Source organism: Ranitomeya imitator, chromosome 2, assembly GCF_032444005.1.
Source record: "Ranitomeya imitator isolate aRanImi1 chromosome 2, aRanImi1.pri, whole genome shotgun sequence".
NCBI classification, from domain to species: domain Eukaryota; kingdom Metazoa; phylum Chordata; class Amphibia; order Anura; family Dendrobatidae; genus Ranitomeya; species Ranitomeya imitator.
The window spans coordinates 283,037,404-283,058,754 of record NC_091283.1 but is presented as its reverse complement, the minus strand read 5'-3'; the positions used below and the strand labels follow the sequence as shown (position 1 = coordinate 283,058,754).

Here is a 21,351-nt window from a genome sequence, read left to right as displayed (position 1 = left end):
ATTTTGCAATACCCGTAGTGCCTTTATTTTTTTTACATCTCGGGTTGGGTGAGGGCCTATTTTTTGCGTGCCGAGCTGAAATTTTTATTGATACGATTTTGGTGCAAATATGATCTATTGATCGCCCGTTATTGCATTTTAATGCAATGTCGCAGTGACAAAAAAAACGTAATTCTGACGTCTTGACTTTTTTTTCTCGCTACACTGTTTAGCGATCAGGTTACTTATTTTCTTTTTTTTATTGATCGGGCAATTCTGAACGCGGTGATACCAAATATTTGTATGTTTGATTTTTTTTAGAGTTTTATTTTGAATGGGTGATTTGAACTTTTATATAAATTTTTTTATATTTTTAAAAACTTTTTTTTTAAACTTTTGGCATGCTACATTAGTCTCCATGGGAGACTAGAAGCTGCCGCAACCTGATCGGCTCTGCTACATAGAGGCGATGATCAGATCGCAGAATTACTCAATTGCTATGAGCGCCGACCACTGAGTGGCGCTCACACCAAGCCGACAATGACAACCATAGAGGTCTCCCGGAGACCTCCAGTTGTCATGCCAACACACCGGTGACCTGCGATCATCTGATGTGGGCGGATTTCCAGTACGATTACCGGAAGCGCTTGTTAAATGCCACTGTCAGCATTTGACAGCGGCATTTCATGGATTAATAGCGGCGGATGGATCGCAATTCCTCCACCGGCTATTCCGGGCACATGTCAGCTGTTCAAAGCATCTGATATGTCCCGGGAAAGAAGTGGGTTCACCGCTGGAGCCCACATCAAAGGGAGGGAGTCCGACTTTGGTGTAAATGTACGCCCGATCTCAGGGTTAAAGCACCACTCCGTCATTTTTTTTGCATAACTGGAGTGGTGCTTTAAATGGAAGTATGCTGCTCTGTCTCATAATCATATTTCACTGTTTGTCTTCTGTGATAAGTGACCTGCCCGCAGCTCAAGTGTTTCATTGAGCGGCATCAAGGTCACTTTTCAGCGCACAGTCTTCCTTAGTTTTACACTCTTCAGGCCCCCTCACTAAGATGGGCATTTGTAGCTCCGCCTTGTTATCCCTCGGACACGGCCGCTGTAAGTCTTCGACCACCAACTTCCCTTCTTGCAGAAGACCACTTAAGGCTTCTCTGAGTACTTGTACATCTTCCCTTAAGGCCTCATTTACACTTTGCCATGTCGATAGGTGACCTCTGAACTCCGAGACTTCCTTCATCAGCTCATCCACTCAGTGCTCAGCCGTCTGTCTCAGGGCCTTTTCTTGTTCGACATGCTCTCTTATTGTCTTTACTTCGGCCTGTAAAACTGCCACCTTCAAACTTTCCTTCGCCAGCTGTTGACAGACCTCTTCCTGCTCTTTGTCCAAGCTTTGGAGATGTGCTTCTACTTGGTGGAAACTGTCAGCCCACTGTTTCCACATGCACATTTCCTTTGTCAGCTTGTCGATTTGTCCCTCTAGTTGTCTTGTGACAGTGGTCGAATTGCACAGCTTCTCCGGAAGCGCTTCTATTTTGTCTGGTAGCTGTTCCCCACCTGCTATTTTAGCTATTGGAACCCTACCCCCACCTTGGGTCAGTTTTATGTTTCTCACATCCTCGACTACCTCAGTGCTAGGTTTTATCGGTGGTAATGTAACTGCTTTCTCAAGAACACTAACCCTGTGGGCACCTGTCCCCACCTCCTCTTTATCTTCTCCGAGGGTGCCGTTTGTTCAGCCCATTTTTGGCCTTTACACCTCCGGCGATGGGAGGAAGACTTGCCATTTAGACCTGATTCAGTCTTACTCCACTCTTTTACACTGTCGTCACCGTCTGAATGGGAGTCACCACCACCCAATCGATCAACCTGAAACAAGCGGTCCCCATTTCTTTCTAACGGTGTTGAACCATACTCCTCGAGCTTACCCCTCTTCATCTTGCAAAGCACTGTCATTCCCTTGTGTCCGAGCTTCTGTCTGCACAACATTGTACTCATCCCTAACGGTTGCTACTGGCAGTGACACGTCACAGTCACCCCGGGAGTCTGTGTTATACCCCACAGTATGGTGAACCCTCCTGTTCCTTTCTAACCGGGTGTCGGCTCCACAGGTTGTATTTACCACATCACTAACAGTCATTTTGGGGTACACGTCAGGTGATGTCATGTCAGTAAGTTGGGCAGACACATCCTTCCCAGTGGTCAACCCGATGTCTGACCCGTCAATTTTGGGAGGTATTACTGTCTTAATGTATGCCCCCGCAACAGTATAGAGACTTCCATCCTCCTGCTGTAGAGGAACGCCCTCCGCTCATAAGACTGAGAATAACTTACAGTCCCGGCCTACTATCACCGGACAGGTTAAGTTTGGGACTTTGGCGGCCTCAAGATTTGTATAGCCCATGACCATCTTGAGGTGCACCCGGGCCACTGAATAAACCTTAGTTTCCCCATGGATGCAGGTGACCTCGCTATTTTCGGACCTTACAAATTGATCTTCCGCAGACCTTACCAGGGTCTACCTCTGCGTTTAACTCCAGAACACACTCACGTAGCCTCTGGCCAGGAGGGTAGCTCTTATGGCAGATTGGACATGCATAGGCAGCATGGTGGCTCAATGGTTAGCACTGCAGCCTTGCAGCGCTGGGGTCCTGGTTTCAAAACCCATCAAGGACAACATCTGCAAGGAGTTTGTATGTTCTCCCCTTGTTTGCGTGGGTTTCCTCCGGGTACTCCGGTTTCCTCCCACATTTCAAAGACATACTGATAGGGATTTTAGATTGTGAGCCCCATCGGGGAGAGTGATGATAATGTGTGCAAACTGTAAAGCGCTGCGGAATATGTTAGCGCTATATAAAGATTATGATTTTTATTGTCCCTAGTAACAGTTTATCTGTAACACCCCATTAACTTAGGGAGGCTCCTCCCCTTTTTGGATATAATAAAACTAGCTAAAGTTTCATTCTCCCCCACCCCCTTACTTCATAATAAATCCACAAAGGTCAGCAAAGGATGAACAGTTAGCCCTGCAAAAAGAAATTCTAGGTGTAGTAGAGAAGAATGTGCTTCAAGAGGTCCCCACCCAAGAAAGAGGCAAAGGGTTTTATTCCCCTCTTTTCTTGAGGAAGAATCCGGATGGGACATTCAGGGCAATAGTAAACTTAAAAAAGTTGAACAAATTTCTGGAAACTCAACCCTTCAAAATGGGAACAATAAAATCATCTGTAAGAATGCTTTTCCAGCTTGATTTATGACTATGTAAGACTTGAAGGATGCGTACTACCATGTACCCATCCACAAGGACCATCACAAGTTTCTCAGGGTGGCAGCCACAATTCAGGGGGAATTAAAGCATTACCAGTTCAGAGCTCTCCCATTCGGCTTGGCCATTGCCCTGAGGGTATTTACCAAAATAATGGCGGAAGTTATGGCCCACATACGAGAACAAAATGCTCTGATAGTTCCATATCTGGATGACCTCCTGGTAATTGGCAATTCCCCTCATCACTGCAAAGAACAGCTAGACAAAGTGATGAGAACACTGACGAGTCTAGGCTGACTATTAAACATGCTCAAATCCCAAATCATACCGAGTCAGGTGCAAGAATACTTGGGAATAATTCAAGACTCAAACAAGCAAGAACGTCATCTCCCACAGGGAAAAATTCAGAACATGATACAGCTGACGTCATATATGAGAGACTTCCCTGTCACCACCTTACGGAGGGCAATGTCACTGCTAGGATCAATGACGGATTGTATTCGGATGGTCCAGTGGGCTCAAAGCCATATCCGTAAACTACAATGCAAAATATTAGAAGCAGGAACACCTCTAGGTGGAAATTTAGAAGGGCGGTTAAACATCTCGTCAAGAATGTCCCGTTCTCTAGAATGCTGGACTGATACAAACAATTTAGCAAGAGGTGTTCCCTGGGTCTGGCCAATATCCCAAATCCTAACCACGGATGCAAGCCCCTGGGGGTGGGGAGCCCACCTGAGAGATCAGATAGCCCAGGGACCTTGGTCAGAGGAACAAAAATTAGCTTCATCAAACATGAAAGAGCTGTTAGTGGTAAAACTCGCCCTCGTTCATTTTGTAAGCCCCCTTCAGTCCCACCATGTAAGAGTGTTCTCAGACAACCAAGTGTTAGTAGCATATCTGAACCACCAGGGGGGCACCAGATCTCCGTCTCTGATGGACATGACAAAGGCCATCTTTCATCTAGAAGAGGCCAATTTAGGCTCTTTGTCAGCACTTCACATAAAGGGTACAGAAAATCGGGCGGCAGACTTCCTAAGTCGAACACAACTGAGACAGGGGTAGTAGTAGCTGAACCAGACAGTATTCAATCAGATCGCAGAACATTGGGGTTGGCGAGAAATAGACCTGTTTGCAAACAGCCAGAACTGGAAAGTAGAGGCTTTCGTCTCAATCGATCCCTGAGGGAGCCCAGTTGCTGTAGACGCCTTTACGATACCCTGGAATTACCATCTAGCTTACGCCTTCCCACCAATAGCCCTGATTCCCTTAGTGCTGAGGAAAATTAGAGAGGACAACACGAATGTGAACGTAATAGCCCCTTTCTGGCAGAGGAGGACATGGTTTTTGTGGCTGAGGACGATGTCCATCTCACACCCTTTGGTTCTCCCAGACATCCCAGATCTGCTGTCCCAAGGGCCGGTGGCTCATCCGCAGGTAGAAAACTTGCATATGACCGCATGGAACTTGAAAGGTCACATCTGAGCAATAAGAGGTTTTCCAATTTTAGTCGCCACTCTACAATAAAGTAGGAAACCTATAACTACCAAGGCGTATGATGTCATGGTATAGGACATGCTTCATGTCCTGCTCTCTCAGGGTTAATATTGCTGGCCTCTCTTTGGATCTGGGAGGGGTATTTATACACACTCCAGACTGGGATTGCCTGTCAGCTATACGTTCATTTAGTCTGTGTGCCTGACCCCTTGAGTGTGTACTCGGTTTTCATTTGCTTTATTTGCTCTATGTGCTTTACTCTGCTTGTTTGTTCTGCTGGCTTTCTGACCTCTGGCTCCCTTTCTGACTAACCCTCCGTCTAACCCCTTGGTTACCTCTCTATGTCCTTGTTTTGATCTTGGCACGTTTAACTACTCTCCAGTGTATATCGTCTCCTCTGCACCCCGGCGTCTAGTGCCGCCCTCGACCACCTCTTGCCCTGTCATGTGGTTCAGGTCCTGTTTGCTACCCGTTAAGTTCCCTGCCGCTTTGCCCTCAGCTCCCTTGCTGCGGCACACAGCTTTCCCCGCAGCAGTATACCCGGGAGTCGTGACATATGGGAGGATTTGAAAAAAAATTATTTCGGTCTCAGGGGCCAATCTAGGTGGTGAAGTTCCAATAAACAAAATCTTAGAATTCCTACAGAAGGGTTTGGAGCAGGGTCTTTCCACACTTGTAGCTTTAACGTTAGCACAGAGAGTTAGCGATATCCAGGCTTTGTCAGCATACTCACAATTCTCACAGATACTGGAGGATAGAGTTGTCCTTAAAAATGACACTGCCCATCTTCCAAAACTGGCATTGCGGTTTCACAGATCGCAAGAAATATCCCTGCCTTCCTTCTGTGGCAATCCCAAAAATAAGGGGGAGGAAGTCCTACATACGTTAGATGTAAAGAGATGCCTAATTCAGTATCTGGTAGCTACGAGGGAGTGTAGGAAGGATAAGTCTCTTTGTATGCTTCCAGGGTCCATGGAAAGGACAAAAAGCATTGAAAGCCACGCTGGCCAGGTGGATAAGAGAAAATATCACCCTATCATATTCCTCATGTGGGGCAGCCATTCCGGAGGAGATAAGAGCCCATTCAACCAGAGCAGTGGCGACTTACTGGGCAGAGAGAGCCAGCGCCTCGATAGAACAGATTTGTAGAGACGCTATTTAGTCTTCTCCCTCTACGTTCTTTAACCATTATCGGCTAGACCTGGCCTCTTCTTTAGATCTTACCTTTGGGAGAAGTGTTCTGGAGGCAGTGGTTTCCCCCTAATGTACAATCTATAAAATTCCGTGGTGCCGTTACTGGGAAAGAGAAAAACATAGTTACTTATCGATAACAGTATTTCTCTGAGCCCATGACGACACGCATACATTCCCTCACTTCACATGTGGGTGTGCACACTGAAATTAGTTAGTTAGTTTGGAAAATAACCACGTGGTGCCTCTATTAAGCTTATATTAATGTTAAATATTTTGTATAGCCATTCATGTTGCCAGTCTGAAGTTCCATTAATGTTCTGTAAACCAACTGATGCGGGAGAGAGGTACCGCCTATTTATCTGTAGGTTTCCTGTCCCTGTGGGACGGATCCCCTCTCTCCGTGGTGCCGTCATGGGCTCAGAGAAATACCGACATCGGTAAGTAACTATGTTTTTTCTGTTGCTAAAACTATGATTTTTTTTCACTTTAAACCTTTTTTAAACACCTCTGATTACTGTGATCATACAACATACAAGCCTCTGATGGCTCTGGTAATGTACTGTTCTACTGTAATGCCATGTATCATCACTGCTTGTCAGTGTAATACTTATACACATAGTTATTAAGGTTGAAGGACGACTTTAAGTCCATCTAGTTCAACCCATAGCCTAACTTAACATGCCATTACATGTTGATCCAGAGGAAGGCAAAAAAAAACCCATGTGGCAAATAGTAAGCTCCACTTTGGGGAAAAAAATTCCTTCCCAACTCCACATACGGCAATCAGACTAGTTCCCTGGATCAACGCCCTATCAAGGAATCTAGTATATATACCCTGCAACATTATACTTTTCAAGAAAAGTATCCAATCCCCTCTTAAATTTAAGTAATGAATCACTCATTACAACATCATACGGCAGAGAGTTCCATAGTCTCACTGCTCTAACAGTAAAGAACCCACGTCTGTTATTATGCCTAAACCCTCTTTCCTCTAGACGTAGAGGATGCCTCCTTGTCTCTGTTGTCTTAGGTCTATGATTAAAAAGATCATCAGAAAGGTCTTTATACTGTTCCCTCATATATTTATACATTAAAATAAGATCACCCCTTAGTCTTCATTTTTCCAAACTAAATAGCCCCAAGTGTAATAACCTATCTTGATATTGCAGACCCCCCAGTCCTCTAATAACCTTGGTCGCTCTTCTCTGCACCCGCTCCAGTTCAACTATGTCTTTCTTATACACCGGAGACCAGAACTGTGCACAGTATTCTAAGTGTGGTATAACTAGTGACTTGTATAGAGGTAAAATGATGTTCTCCTCATGTGCATCTATGCCTCTTTTAATGCATCCCATTATTTTATTTGCCTTTGTAGAAGCTGCCTGACACTGGCCACTAAATGTGAGTTTGTCATCCACCCATACTCCCAGGTGTTTTTCATTGATGGTTTTGCCCAGAGTTTTAGAATTAAGCGCATAGTTATACATTTTATTACTTCTACCCAAATGCATGACCGTACATTTATCCCCATTAAAGCTCATTTGCCATTTATCAGCCCAAGCTTCTAGTTTACATAAATCATCTGTAATATAAAATTGTCCTCCTCTACCCGTCAATCCTACTTCGAGCTAGGGAACCAGGCTAGCACACTCCTTGCCTTCTTAGTACGCCAACATAATACCTCCAATACTATACTACAAATCCGCACACTCGATGGCACATTGGTGTCCTCCACGGATAAGATACTTCAGTGTTTTCATGATTACTATGAGACGCTGTATAAATCTGGTAGTGGTCTTGATGTCTTTGAGTGTCTGGATTATCTATCAGATATAGTGTTTCCTTTGTTGAGTCCAACCCAGCGGGCCTATATGGACGCTGAATTTACCATGGAGGAAGTAGAACATGCTATGGCGGATATGGCCACTGGGAAGGCCCCTGGGCCGGATGGGTTTCCTATTGAGTTTTACAAGAAATACTGTGATCAACTGGCACCACTCTTATTGAAGGTACTTCGGGAAATATGGGAGGGAGGACCTGTGCCCGAAACATTTTATGATGCAAATATTGTTATGCTCAGGAAAGAGGGGAAGGATCCTCTGGAATGTGGGTCATATCGTCCAATATCGTTGGTAAATGTGGATTATAAAATCTTTACTAAAATTCTGGCTACTAGACTGAACGCAATCATATTAGACCTTATACACCCTGACCAGACTGGCTTCATGCCGGGAAAAAGCACCTCCATCAATATTAGACGGGTTCAATCAGTGATTCAGTATAGCTCCCTAGAAACAGATAATAACTGGGCACTAGCATCGTTAGATACAGCCAAGGCTTTCGACTCTCTCGAATGGCCCTTTCTATCTGCATGTCTGAGGAAATACGGTTTTGGGGACAAATTTCTAAGAGGGATAGATATACTATATAGGAAGCCCAGGGCACGTATAGTTGTGAATAATACCATTTCTGAGCCCTTTTCCCTTTATAGGGGAACTCGCCAGGGATGTCCTTTATCCCCGGCCCTCTTCGCCTTGGCAATAGAGGCCTTGGCAATACGCATAAGAACCTCTGATGGTATTAAGGGAATAAATATTGCGGATCGAGTGGATACCATCGGTCTCTATGCTGACGATATGGTGATATTTATGGACAAAGTAGAGGAAACGTTACCACAGGTGATTGCGACTATAGATAAGTTCAGTAAATTTTCAGGGCTATATATAAACTGGGATAAATCTGCCTTGTTCCCTCTCTCACATACCCAGGCACCCTGCCTCGAAACTCTCTCGCCGCTCCCCATTGTATCCAGTTTCAAATATTTAGGTATTCACATGTCCAAATACAGCCAATTAGATCTACAACTTAATATCTACCCACTATTAGATTTGGTTAGAATTAAATTTTCAACCTGGAACAAACTCCCGCTCTCGGTTGCCGGCCGAATTAATCTAATTAAAATGATACTGCTCCCTAAGCTTAACTATTGCCTTCAACATAGTGCCGTGCCCATACCCAAACACTTCTTCGCAAGGTTAAACTCCCTGGTTACATCCTTTATATGGGGGAAAACTAGGCCCAAACTTAAATTGTCGACATTACAGAGGCCGAAGCAGGGGGGTGGGGCGGCTTTGCCAGATTTCTACTTATATTATCTCGCCGGCCAGGCCAAGGCGATAAATAAATGGATGCCTAATAATTCCCTGCCTAACTCGGAGAGTCATTTGCTCCATGGTGCCCGGGCTGATTGTCCACTGGGGTTTCTAGAACTAGAGAAAGTTAATGCCCCCTGTTTGCTACAGTTGCACCGGCTGGCACGATCAATATGGAGACAAATTAAAAAAGTTACTGGATTTGTAGATGTAGTGGCTGAAATGCCTCTATGGAATAATAGTTACTTTCCGGGACTGTTGAACCATCCATCCACTAATTTTTGGATCTCGCATGGTGTTCTCTCGGTGAGAGATGTATATAACCAGGGGGTCTTTGCATCCTTTGTACAATTACAGAATACCCACAGTGTTCCGAGGTCTCAGTTCTTCCGTTATTTACAGCTAAGATCAGCCTTTCAATCACATATGCGGAGTATGGGTGGGGATCGAGCTATTTCATCCTTACCTTTGATAGGTATTCTCAACTCACAGGGCCCTCAAGGACTTATTTCCTCCTTATATACTTATTTGTTGTCCATGGGAGATGGGTCTACTATAAATTCCGTCAAAGGGAAGTGGGAGGGACTTCTTCCTGATGTATCGGGAGAAGAATGGGAGGATATTTTGGAGTCCCCAACTAAAGTCTCTCCCTCAATTAATAATAAAATGACTCAATTATATATTCTGCATCAGTCTTATTTGACCCCGGTACGGCTTTTTAAAATGGGCCGCTTCCACTCGTCGGATTGCTTGAGGTGCCATTCGGGTGATGCGGATTTCATCCACATGATTTGGAAATGCCCTGTTATTCGTCAGTATTGGAGTGAGGTGACGTCTTTTTTAACATCCTTATTACTGATCCCTGTCCCACTTGAACCACTGATCTGCTTATTTGGGGTGTGGGATGCGGAAGCTTGGGATCATTGCACCGGAATATTTCTACGAGAGTCACTTTTTATGGCACGAAAGGTGTTAGCATTACGATGGATGGGTGGTTCTTGCCCGTCTCTCAGAGCCTGGGTTGATCTGGTGAATTCGATTATCCCGTATGAGCGTACACTATATCAAAATAGAGGATGCCCAGGCAAGTTTGAAAAGATTTGGGGTAGATGGAACTCCTCTTATAATACTTTATAATCCTCATTAGCTTGGCTACTATGTGGAGGTTGGGCTCGTGGTTTGGGGGGCATCACTTACGGGGTGAAATCTGTATTAATTTTCCTTTGGCGGCGCATTATTGCTATTGTTAAGTTAATGTAGTTAAATGTTGTATATTAGGTGATTTGTAAGACGTCAGTGATTTAACATACACAGTTTGTCACTTTTGTAATACTTTTAGATATAATAATGCATGACCCCTATCTGTATTTCATACTGTTACTAATAATGACAAATGCAAACGTGTGTATTGTGCAGTTTATTCTGGAATTAATAAACGAATTTAAAAAAAAAATTGTCCTCCTCTGTATTGATTACCCTGCAGAGTTTTAGTGTCATCTGCAAATAATGAAATTCTGCTCTGAATGCCCCCTACAAGGTCATTAATAAATATGTTAAAAAGAAGAGGGCCCAATACTGACCCCTGTGATACCCCACTGCTTACCGCGACCCAGTCCGAGTGTGCTCCATTAATAACCACCCTTTGTTTCCTATCCCTGAGCCAGCTCTTAACACACTTACACATATTTTCCCCTATCCCCATTATTCTCATTTTATGTATTAACCTTTTGTGTGGCACCGTATCAAAAGCTTTTGAAAAGTCCATATACACTACGTCCACTGGGTTCCCTTGGTCCAGTCCGGAACTTTCCCTTTTCATAGAAGCTGATCAAATTAGTCTGACATGAACGGTCCCTAGTAAACCCGTGCTGACACTGGGTCATGAGGTTATTCCTCTTCAGATACTCCAGTATAGCATCCCTTAGAATGCCCTCCAGGAGTTACCCACAGTAGAGGTAAAGCTTGCTGACCTATAATTACTGAGTTCAGTTTTTGTCCCCTTTTTGAATATTGGCACCACATCTGCTATACGCCAGTCCTGTGGTACAGACCCTGTTATAAGAGATAAGTGTTGGCTGAATGGTCATTTGGCAGATGGCTTTCTCTCCTGACTCCCCCATACACAGAAATATTCCAGCTTTCCTGTGGTCTGTATGAGAGAGTCGCCTCCAGACTCCTTTAGCGGGGATTACATACAGGAAGATCAGACGGATTAGTATCTGTGTCATGTACCCGTTTCTCAGCACATGACTTGGGGTTGTGCCTGCAATTGTTAATCTATCTCCTCTCCCTCAGTCCAGCATTCAACCTCTGTCCTATGCTGCAATGGGAGCATAATTCACACCCGGACACAGTTCACACACCCCGCTCATTCACGCTGCCACCACTCACTGAACACACGGGCAATGAGTCCTGGGAATCTTACTGCTACTGTCTCCAATCAGCAGGGTCACACACTCTAAGGCTATGGATTCTCTAGAACATACAATACTTATTAAGGATTTAAGCTTTAATAGAAAAGGAACAGTGCTTGCAATGAAAGATATCAAAATATGGAAATAAAAAGTGACATACAAATATGTAAACAGTTATAAAATAAAAGGGAGAAAACTTACAGAAATATCGAACTTTCTAGTCTGGTATTCTGCCCCTGAGGAAGGGGGGTGGGGGGGTATATGGAACGGAGCACACCAGCTTGGCTGTCCCTCACTGTGAACAGCTTTCTATGAGTAAAGGCCTAATTTATAGAGTCAACCTGGAGGTCAGATTTCTAGACCAGCCTCTCAAGTTAATATTCTAATCCTTGGTTTGTGACTGGATCCTGGCTATTTTACCAATGAGTACATTATTTTTCTTTGAACACTGTTAAATATGCTTATTTTGCACATTTATTTAATCAAGACTATTCACCAGGTGCGTTACTCTTAAAGAAAAAATGTCATGATATTTTCATAAAAAATGTAGTGGTTTATTGAATTGTCCACAGAACAACCACATTGCAGCAAAACATAAAAGTAGATGAAATAGTTACAAACAGATTGTCCATTTGTTCCTATCAGCGCTTGTTACTCATCGTTTCTGAGATGGAGTAGAAGTCATCTTCCTTTCATAGAGTAGAATCATGGCTACCAGCTGATCCTTCCTTGTGTGACTTGTCTGATGTCCATGGAGAATGATGGTGAAGGCAGGAGGTGACAGCCCCCACGTGACAAACCCACACCCTCTTAAGAGACGTTATTTATATGTCCCACAGACCACGTGTTCCATCTATATGGTGTTAACTTATACTCTGAGCTATATATACAGAAAAAGCTTTTTGTAATGTCAAGAAGCAATGTACTCAGTACAGAATTGAGAGTAAGAATAATTCAATAAATAATTAATATTTAACAAACACTCTTCGTGTAATCTTTCTTTCTCAGAGTAAATATACAGTCAACCAAACCCCTCGAAATCAGTGCTTTCAGGTAACTTTAGTCTAATGTGTATGAGGGCGCTAAAAGGTAACTTATTGGACACTGCCTCTGGCCTAGCCTAGTAGAACTTCGTACATTTCAGGCCCAGACACCATTATTAGGCATGTAAGTATCGTAGTAACTAGGCTGCCTCATACTATCGAGTACTTGGGGGAGGAGGGCATTCAGGCAAACTCTGTCACACGTTTTTAAATGCCATTCTTGCTTTTGGCAGCTGCAAGTGGTTAAACTTCCAGGGTCTTTGTTGCAGCCGCACCTGTGCCGTCCCTGCTGTGTACATCTATGTTCTGGGGCCCAAAAGAGTTAATTTTTTTAAAACAATTGTTTATTGTGTGAAAAATAAAATGTGTCTTCTGCTTTTTCCATGTTTTTTTCTTTTTACAAGAATTGTTGGAACCAATTTTCTTTAGAAACATTTTAAAGGGAAAGTGCCTCTAGTTTTCTTGTACTTTGTTTTTTTTTGTGTGAAATTAAGCGTAAAATAGTAATTAAATTGTATTAATGCAAGGCTGAATACATGTGGGAATTCCCTAACACACAGGCTTTCCTCACATGTATTCAGCCTGGCTAGCAGCCATAAATCATGCAGCTGAGGTGATGAAAACTAAATCTCCGAACACTAATAAATACTCTGAGATCACCCGAGCAGTGTTTGGGAAAACCCGAGCAACGAGTATACTTGCTCATCCCTACAGCAGAACACTCCCACTACTGTGAATTGTGAAGCCCACAGAGGCGTGCCCAGTTCACAGCAGTGACAATTTTATTACAATAGATAGGGTCCGCGTCAGTCTGTTCTCTCCTATGACCATGGGGTGACTTATACACTGAAAGTGTCGTGCTGCTACTGTGAAAGCAAGATGTCATCCTCAAGTGCCTTCTTTAAATTCCAATAACACACGAAATATGTTTCAAATGCAATCAAAACTTGGTTATAACAGCAATTTATGCTACATTACATTAATTTATTAATGATCTACAAACGCGGTATCTTCCCTTTAATATCTTTTTTTTCTGGTGTTTTTCTTGTAATATAGGAAATACTAAGACCAGAAATAAACCCCATAAAACACTGTACATGAAGACTTTGAGATCACATAATATCTGTCCGTTGTGTTTGTGGAAATAAAAAAGCTATTATAAAAGCCTCATCATGAAGTAGTTATTTCTCATGTCCCGTGGAATGAATATCTCCTGCAGTATTGCTAATGCCGATCCCACTGTCGGTAAATGATACGAGAATTAGCGTTATGGAAGATGAGTCTATGAGGAACGTATTCAGCTGCCGACTCCGAGGAAGACACTGCTTGTTGTCTGTGGCCTAAAATATACAGGTTTTATTAGTAGATATAGAGAAGAAAACTAAATACTGTAAAATAATAAATCTCATATGTTTCCCTTATTATCTCCAGTAATTGTATTATTACACAGGATTTGTATGATGTTACATCGGCTCATCTTCTCATTCAGGTCTCTATAATATCGGATCCTCTCAGTGAAGATCTTCTATATAAGAGAATTTTCCTGATTTACCCATCAACGATGGATATGGACAGAGACAAGATGGCGGAGAGGATATTACACCTCACCCTAGAGATCCTCTTCCGGCTAACTGGAGAGGTGAGAGATTATGATGATGTCACATTACATCATTCTTATCTATGGGAATAACAGATGGACAGAACTGGAGAGGTGAGGACTCTGGAAATGTTTGTAGTGAGATTTATTAATGTGTTTCTCCATAACCAGGATTACACAGTAGTGAAGAAGACCTCTAGTGAGCGCTGTCAGGACCCTGTGTCTGAAGGATGGGGAAGACCCCTGAGCCCAATCACGGGGCCTCCACCTCACCCCCTGATACATGAGGACATCAATGACCAGAAGATCCTAGAACTCACCTACAAGATGATTGAGCTGCTGACCGGAGAGGTGACACTGCTGGGAATGCTGGGACATTATACAATAACAATATGAAGGGATCGTGAGGATGATGGTATCATTGTATATGTCAGGTTGCTATAAGGTGTCAGGATGTCGCCGTCTATTTTTCCATGGAGGAGTGGGAATATTTACAAGGTCACAAAGATGTCATGATGGAGGTTCCCCAGCCCCTCACATCACCAGGTAATAAACAGGACTAAATACACATGGCCTATAATAATCTGTATGTAAAGAGTGAATTCAGTCCCTGTATGTATTTCCTCCAGATCTATCTAGTAAGAGGACTACACCAGAGAGATGTCCCCGTCCTCTTCCACAGGACTGTAAACAAGGAGATCCCAATGCTCATGATTATCAGGTAGATGGAGAGAAGGTGTCATGAGATCTCCCCTATGATGTGTAGACGGGAGTGAAGGTCTTGTGCTCAGTCTTGTTTTATCCACTAGTATTATATGTCTTATACTTGGGCAATGAGTGCAGTGGAGATGGCAGGATTAGAGCTGATCATAGCTGTGACTTCTCCATCTGTCTGTGACTTTTACAATATTTGTTTCAGGGTGAAGATCTGACCCATATTAATACTACAGAGACATATGTGAGGGGTGATGAGCGGTGTAAAGAGGAGATTCCTACATATGACTACCCAGGTGAGTAGTAACCACTAAATGCAGAGAAGTCACAGATTCTTCTCAGTCACCGGCTGTGGCTAGTGATGAGCGAATATACGCGTAACTCGGGATTTCCCTAGCATGCTCGGGTGACCTCCGAGTATTTTTTAGTGCTCGGAGATTTAGTTTTCCTCCCCTCGGCTGAATGATTTACATCTCTTAGCCAGCTTGATTACATGTGGCAACCCCCACATGTACTTATGCTGGCTAACAGATGTAAATCATTCAGCTGCGGCAATGAAAACTAAATCTTCGAGCGATAAAAAATACTCGGAGGTCACCCGAGCGTGCTAGGGAAATCCCGAGTTACGCGTATATTCGCTCATCACTAGCTGTGGCTGCTTTATCGGTGGTGTAGTCCGGCCATATTACCATGATCACCATTTTGCCTCTAGACCACAACATTCTCCTCCATCCAAAACTGTTCAAATGACTTTGGGCATTGAAAGCCCTTTTATATATAGAACTTACCACCTGGAGAATCCACCTACCCCCTGAGATTAGAAGATGCTGACCATTACCTGCCCAGACCTGTAAACTACAAAGCCAAATGACAGCGTATGTAGAATGTGCTGATAAGTTACAAAATCACCTGAAGAAAAGTATTATGGGCCTGTAAGAGAAAGCGGAGGGTAATTAAGCAGTTGGCTTCCTAGAATCCTGATATCTTATTGGATGAATCTACCTTCTCCCCCTTCTGTGCTGCTGAATGTGCTCATATGGTCCTTACAAGACCAGGTCCAGTCTTTCTGGCCAAACTTTGCTTTTATGATCGACAACATTAAATGTGCAGTAAGGGCCAAGTGTGAATTTCTGTACAATCACAGCAGAGTTTCTTTTTATCCTGACCTTTCAATTTGTATTAAAACTAATTTCAAGGAGGATTGTGATAAACTACAGGAAAACCATTACACCTGTGCCATGATATATCTCTAAGCTGTGCGCGGCTGACGGATGTAATATGCATTTATTCACATCTGCAGGAGATGTGTTGGCATGGCTCGAGCCCTGGTTTCTTGGAATCACTCCACATCATAAATTACATTGTTTTCAATCATAAGTACGGTAATTCAGATTACTGCACAATTTCTCCTGAAATGTGGAGCAATATTATTTTCTCTAATCTTCTGGTCAGGACTCATAGTAGCTCCAATGGTCCGCCATACAGTAAATGAGTGCATCTCTGGTTTACTGTTGGAGTTCTCCCCTCGTACATACATTGTTGTTGGGGATGTAACATAGAATAAAAACATGTATTTTTTACCTGTTCATTCTGTATGCTAGTTTGATTGTGGTGGGATTGTCCTGAATCACTTATGTGAGTCTGTAAGTCCCTGATAGTCTTAAAATTAGCTCTTAATCTCCTTCCAAATGTCCAAGATCAAAATTTAAAGTGAACCTGTCATAAGCTAATACAGATCCATATGTAATCAGAGCACCACATAAAGCCCTGCCCACAGGCCGCCCACAGCTCCACCCCGAAGCATGAGAATCTCAATAACTGAAAACTATAAATACAGATTAAACAATAACCACAAGACAGATTTCATCAACCAATTAGTAATCAGTATAACGGCGCCAACCTGTCACATTCTGTAGGTTACTGTGTACAATCCTGCTGACAGGTTCCCTTTAAGACATCTCAGCTCTGCACTATTATCCACAGTTCTCTTTAAATGTGTAATATTTCTTCTTGAAACTCATCTGACAGAAAATATTGGACCTTACGATAGTTTAGATTGTGAAGTCACCGAGACCCATACTCTAATTACACCAGAGACTTTTCACCACTATATCACCACTAGTTACTCATTTATTACTGATGAAGACTGTTGAGTTTGATCACTTCAGTAGATGTGTAATTGTCTATAGTCACAGTATTCGACTACAGCAGTGTCCAAAATGCTCTGATATAACCTCTTGCCGCAGCCAGTTTTGTGTTTGTAATCAGGCCCCATTTTTAAAATCTGACGTGTGACACTTTATGTGGTGATAACTTTGGAATTATTCACAAAGAATAATAGAAAACAAATGGATCTTACAAATTATTTTCCAACTTCGCACAATACCCTACATACGATTGTAGGCTACTTTCTGGGCAAATAGCAGTATTCAGAAGGGAAGGAGCACCATTTAGGCTGGTTTCACATTTGCATTGGGCAGAGCAGCGGAGGGCTGCGTAGTTCCTCTGTTAAGACCCGTCCACTACCGCACTTCTTCTATTCAGCTCTGCCTACTTCGGCATGCGTCCTGCGTACCTATCTTTAACATTGGGTACGCAGGCCATGCGAATGTAAGCAAATGCCTCCGCATGCGTCATTTTGATGTTGTGCCGACCACAACAAAATGCAACATGTTGCGTTCGATGCAGTTCGGCGCAGCATCACAACGACGCATACGGAGGCATCTGCATTCATTCGCATGGCCTGCGTTCCCAATGTTAAAGATAGGTGCACAGGACGTATGTTGATGTAGGCGGAGCTGAATAGAAGAGGTGCGGCAGTGGGTCGGGCTTAACGGAGGAACTACGCAGCCCTCCGCAGCTCTGCCCAATGCAAATATGAAACCAGCCTTAGCTATTTGAATGCAGATCTAGCTGGAATAGTTTGCAGACACAATGTATTGGGTCACCTGGCAGCTCAAAAGATATCCAGATATCCACCATGAACATGCTTGGTACTATCTTCTCTGCTTTCCATATACCAAGGATTGCCTTGCTCATCCCCCTTTAGCACCCTTACATGGATCTGGACTTACACTGGGACCCCTAGGCTTGGACCATGGCGTTATCTGCTATTCTGTGGTGTTTGATGGCAAGAAGAATAGTCAGGCAGCTGGATCAGAACCAGAAGGACAGAATACAGAATGAGAAGACACAAGAGTAGTCAGTAAATGGGCCATGGTTGCAACATGAAACAAATACACAAGCCACATGTGAGCTGAGCACAGAGGATTGAACCAGAGGAGAACAACGCTGTATCTGGCAGATTCTGGCAATGTGCTTTGAGGATTAGTAGGGTGTGGTAGTTTCCAATTGGCTGAAGTAGGGAGCAGATTACTCCAGCTGGACAGCAGGAACAGATCCCAGATGAGATTGGACACCCCATATGCAGAAGCCCTAATATAACTGAGAGAAAACCAGAATAGTCAAAATCCCAATAAAGTGATTCCATTTTATAAATTAATTCACTGAGGGTTATAGTCTACATGAGGAGTGAATATTTTGACTCCACAGACACTTTCCGGAAATTAACACACAGTGGATGTCGGTGAGTGATAATTACACATTTTCCATTTTATTACCCAACACTTAGTGCCCAGATTGTGCTCCAGGAGACACACCATAAATTTAGTAGGTTCTTCTCACTATAATATTGCTAAATACAAGTATCCTAAATGTTCTTTGAGCACCCTGCAGGACTCAGAATTGAGAATGGATTTTGCTGGATTGGTTTATAGAAACATTGTTGCTGTTCAGCAGCTTTTGAGCCACTAATAGTGTGGGAGCCTCTGTTTTTCCATTGACAGATGATGGACCTGAGTGAGGACATTTTTGTGAGATGAGAATTGGTATTATTTTCTCCTAATTAACATTGATTGGTTTCTCTTTATTCAATATTTGGGAGGCAGAATGAACAAACAGTTGAACAACACGCACTACTGGTTCATCCTATAAGGTTTTCTATTAGACTGTGAACTGTCATTGTCTTGGTAAATTAATTACATTTTTTTACATAAACTGTCCATAAAAATGGCAAGCTAAGTAGACATGTTTACAAATTTAAAACTCAAGGATATTTTATTAAAAAAATAATTGTTTTTTTTATCTTAGCAGATGACTGTACCAGGAGATTAGAGGGACAGCTGATATCTTCAATTTTTAAATCTGATGATCTTGAGATCCTACAAGATACAACTGAAGTGAATGCTATTACCACGGATATACCATCATCCCTTCACAGCAAAGATCTGTCATCTGATGCTATGGAACAGGTGCCATCTTCTGATTCATTACCGACTACTAAGGAAAATCAAAGTCACAAAAGAGGCATTAAAAAACAAACTACTCCTAAAGCAAAGAAGTCATTTTCATGTTCAGAATGTGGGAAACATTTTACACGGGACTCACATTTTGTTAACCACCTAGAAACTCACACAGGAGAGAAGCCTTTTTCCTGTTCAGAATGTGGGAAATGTTTTAACCAGAAATCGGTTTTTGATAGGCATCGGAGAATTCACACAAGGGAGAAGCCTTTTTCCTGTTCAGAATGTGGGAAATGTTTTAACCAGAAATCGGTTTTTGATAGGCATTGGAGAATTCACACAAGGGAGAAGCCTTTTTCCTGTTCAGAATGTGGGAAATGTTTTAAACAGAAATCGGTTTTTGATAGGCATCGGAGAATTCACACAAGAGAGAAGCCTTTTTCCTGTTCAGAATGTGGGAAATGTTTTAAGCACAAATTAACTCTTGATAGCCACCAGAGAACTCACACAGGGGAGAAACCTTTTTCCTGTTTAGAATGTGGGAAATGTTTTAACCAGAAATCGGTTTTTGATAGACATCGAAGAATTCACACAAGGGAGAAGCCTTTTTCCTGTTCAGAATGTGGGAAATGTTTTAAGCACAAATTAACTCTTGATAACCACCAGAGAACTCACACAGGGGAGAAGCCTTTTTCCTGTTCAGAATGTGGGAAATGTTTTAACCAGAAATCGGTTCTGGATAGGCATCGGAGAACTCACACAAGGGAGAAGCCTTTTTCCTGTTCAGAATGTGGGAAATGTTTTAACCGGAAATCGATTCTTGATAGCCACTGGAGAACCCACACAGGGGAGAAGCCTTTTTCATGTTCAGAATGTGGGAAATGTTTTATCCAGAAATGCAGTCTTGTTATACACGAATTAATTCACACAGAGGAGAAGCCTTTTTCATGTTCAGAATGTGGGAAATGTTTTAAATGGAAAATAAGTCTTGATCGCCATCAGAGAACTCACACAGGGGAGAAGCCTTTTTCCTGTTCAGAATGTGGGAAATGTTTTAACCAGAAATCAGTTCTGGATGGGCATCGGAGAACTCACACAAGGGAAAAGCCTTTTTCCTGTTCAGAATGTGGGAAATGTTTTAACCGGAAATCGATTCTTGATAGCCACCAGAGAACACACACAGGGAAAAAGCCTTTTTCATGTTCAGAATGTGGGAAATGTTTTATCCAGAAATGCAGTCTTGTTATACACGAAAGAATTCACACACAGGAGAAGCCTTTTTCATGTTCAGAATGTGGGAAATGTTTTAAATAGAAAATAAGTCTTGATCGCCATCAGAGAACTCACACAGGGGAGAAACCTTTTTCCTGTTCAGAATGTGGGAAATGTTTTATCCAGAAATGCAGTCTTGTTATACACGAAAGAATTCACACACAGGAGAAGCCGTTTTCATGTTCAGAATGTGGGAAATGTTTTAAATGGAAAATAAATTGTGATAGCCATCAGAGAACTCACACAGGGGAGAAGCCTTTTTCATGTTCAGAATGTGGGAAAAGTTTTAAATGGAAAATAAATCTTGATCGCCATCAGAGAACTCACACAGGGGAGAAACCTTTTTTATGTTCAGAATGTGGGAAATGTTTTGCACATAAATCACAGTTAGTTAGCCACCAGAGAACTCACACAGGGGAGAAGCCGTTTTCCTGTTCAGAATGTGGGAAATGTTTTAACCGGAAATCACATCTTGTTAGTCACCAGAGAACTCACACAGGGGAGAAGCCTTTTTCCTGTTCAGAATGTGGGAAATGTTTTAACCAGAAATCAGTTCTTGATTGCCACCAGAGAACTCACACAGGGGAGAAGCCTTTTTCCTGTTCTGAATGTGGAAAATGTTTTAACCAGAAAGCTCATCTTGTAATACACCAGAGAACTCACACAGGGGAGAAGCCTTCTTCATTTTATTAATGTGGGAAATATTTTACTTGGAAATCAACTGTTAATAAATATCAGAGATGTCACATAGGGGAGAAGCCTCATTTTTGTTCAGAATGTTGAAATAGTTTTAACCAAAATTGGATCTTCTTAAAGAGGTTGTCGAGTCATTCATCATGTTTGCTGACAAAAGGATAAAGCAAAATTTATTAATTCCAAATGTAAAACTATACCCAAAATTCACCCCCTGAAGGTTAGTCA

The 21,351-nt window shown here is 42.6% G+C and overlaps 2 protein-coding genes across 2 annotated transcripts in view; one reads left to right on the top strand and one right to left on the bottom strand.

The window, feature by feature from the left end:
- Nucleotides 1-21,176, top strand: part of LOC138663172 (oocyte zinc finger protein XlCOF6-like) — a 201,312-nt gene extending 180,136 nt beyond the window's left edge. The window contains exons 2-7 of the mRNA XM_069749322.1: nucleotides 14,036-14,185; nucleotides 14,315-14,494; nucleotides 14,578-14,689; nucleotides 14,773-14,864; nucleotides 15,063-15,153; nucleotides 19,010-21,176. Of these exons, the coding sequence (XP_069605423.1) occupies nucleotides 14,108-14,185; nucleotides 14,315-14,494; nucleotides 14,578-14,689; nucleotides 14,773-14,864; nucleotides 15,063-15,153; nucleotides 19,010-20,472 (2,016 nt within the window). The 5' untranslated portion in view covers nucleotides 14,036-14,107 and the 3' untranslated portion in view covers nucleotides 20,473-21,176. The remainder of the gene's footprint in view (nucleotides 1-14,035; nucleotides 14,186-14,314; nucleotides 14,495-14,577; nucleotides 14,690-14,772; nucleotides 14,865-15,062; nucleotides 15,154-19,009) is intronic.
- Nucleotides 1-21,351, bottom strand: part of LOC138663178 (zinc finger protein 300-like) — a 723,911-nt gene that overhangs the window by 589,013 nt on the left and 113,547 nt on the right. The gene's annotated exons all lie outside the window — the stretch shown is intronic.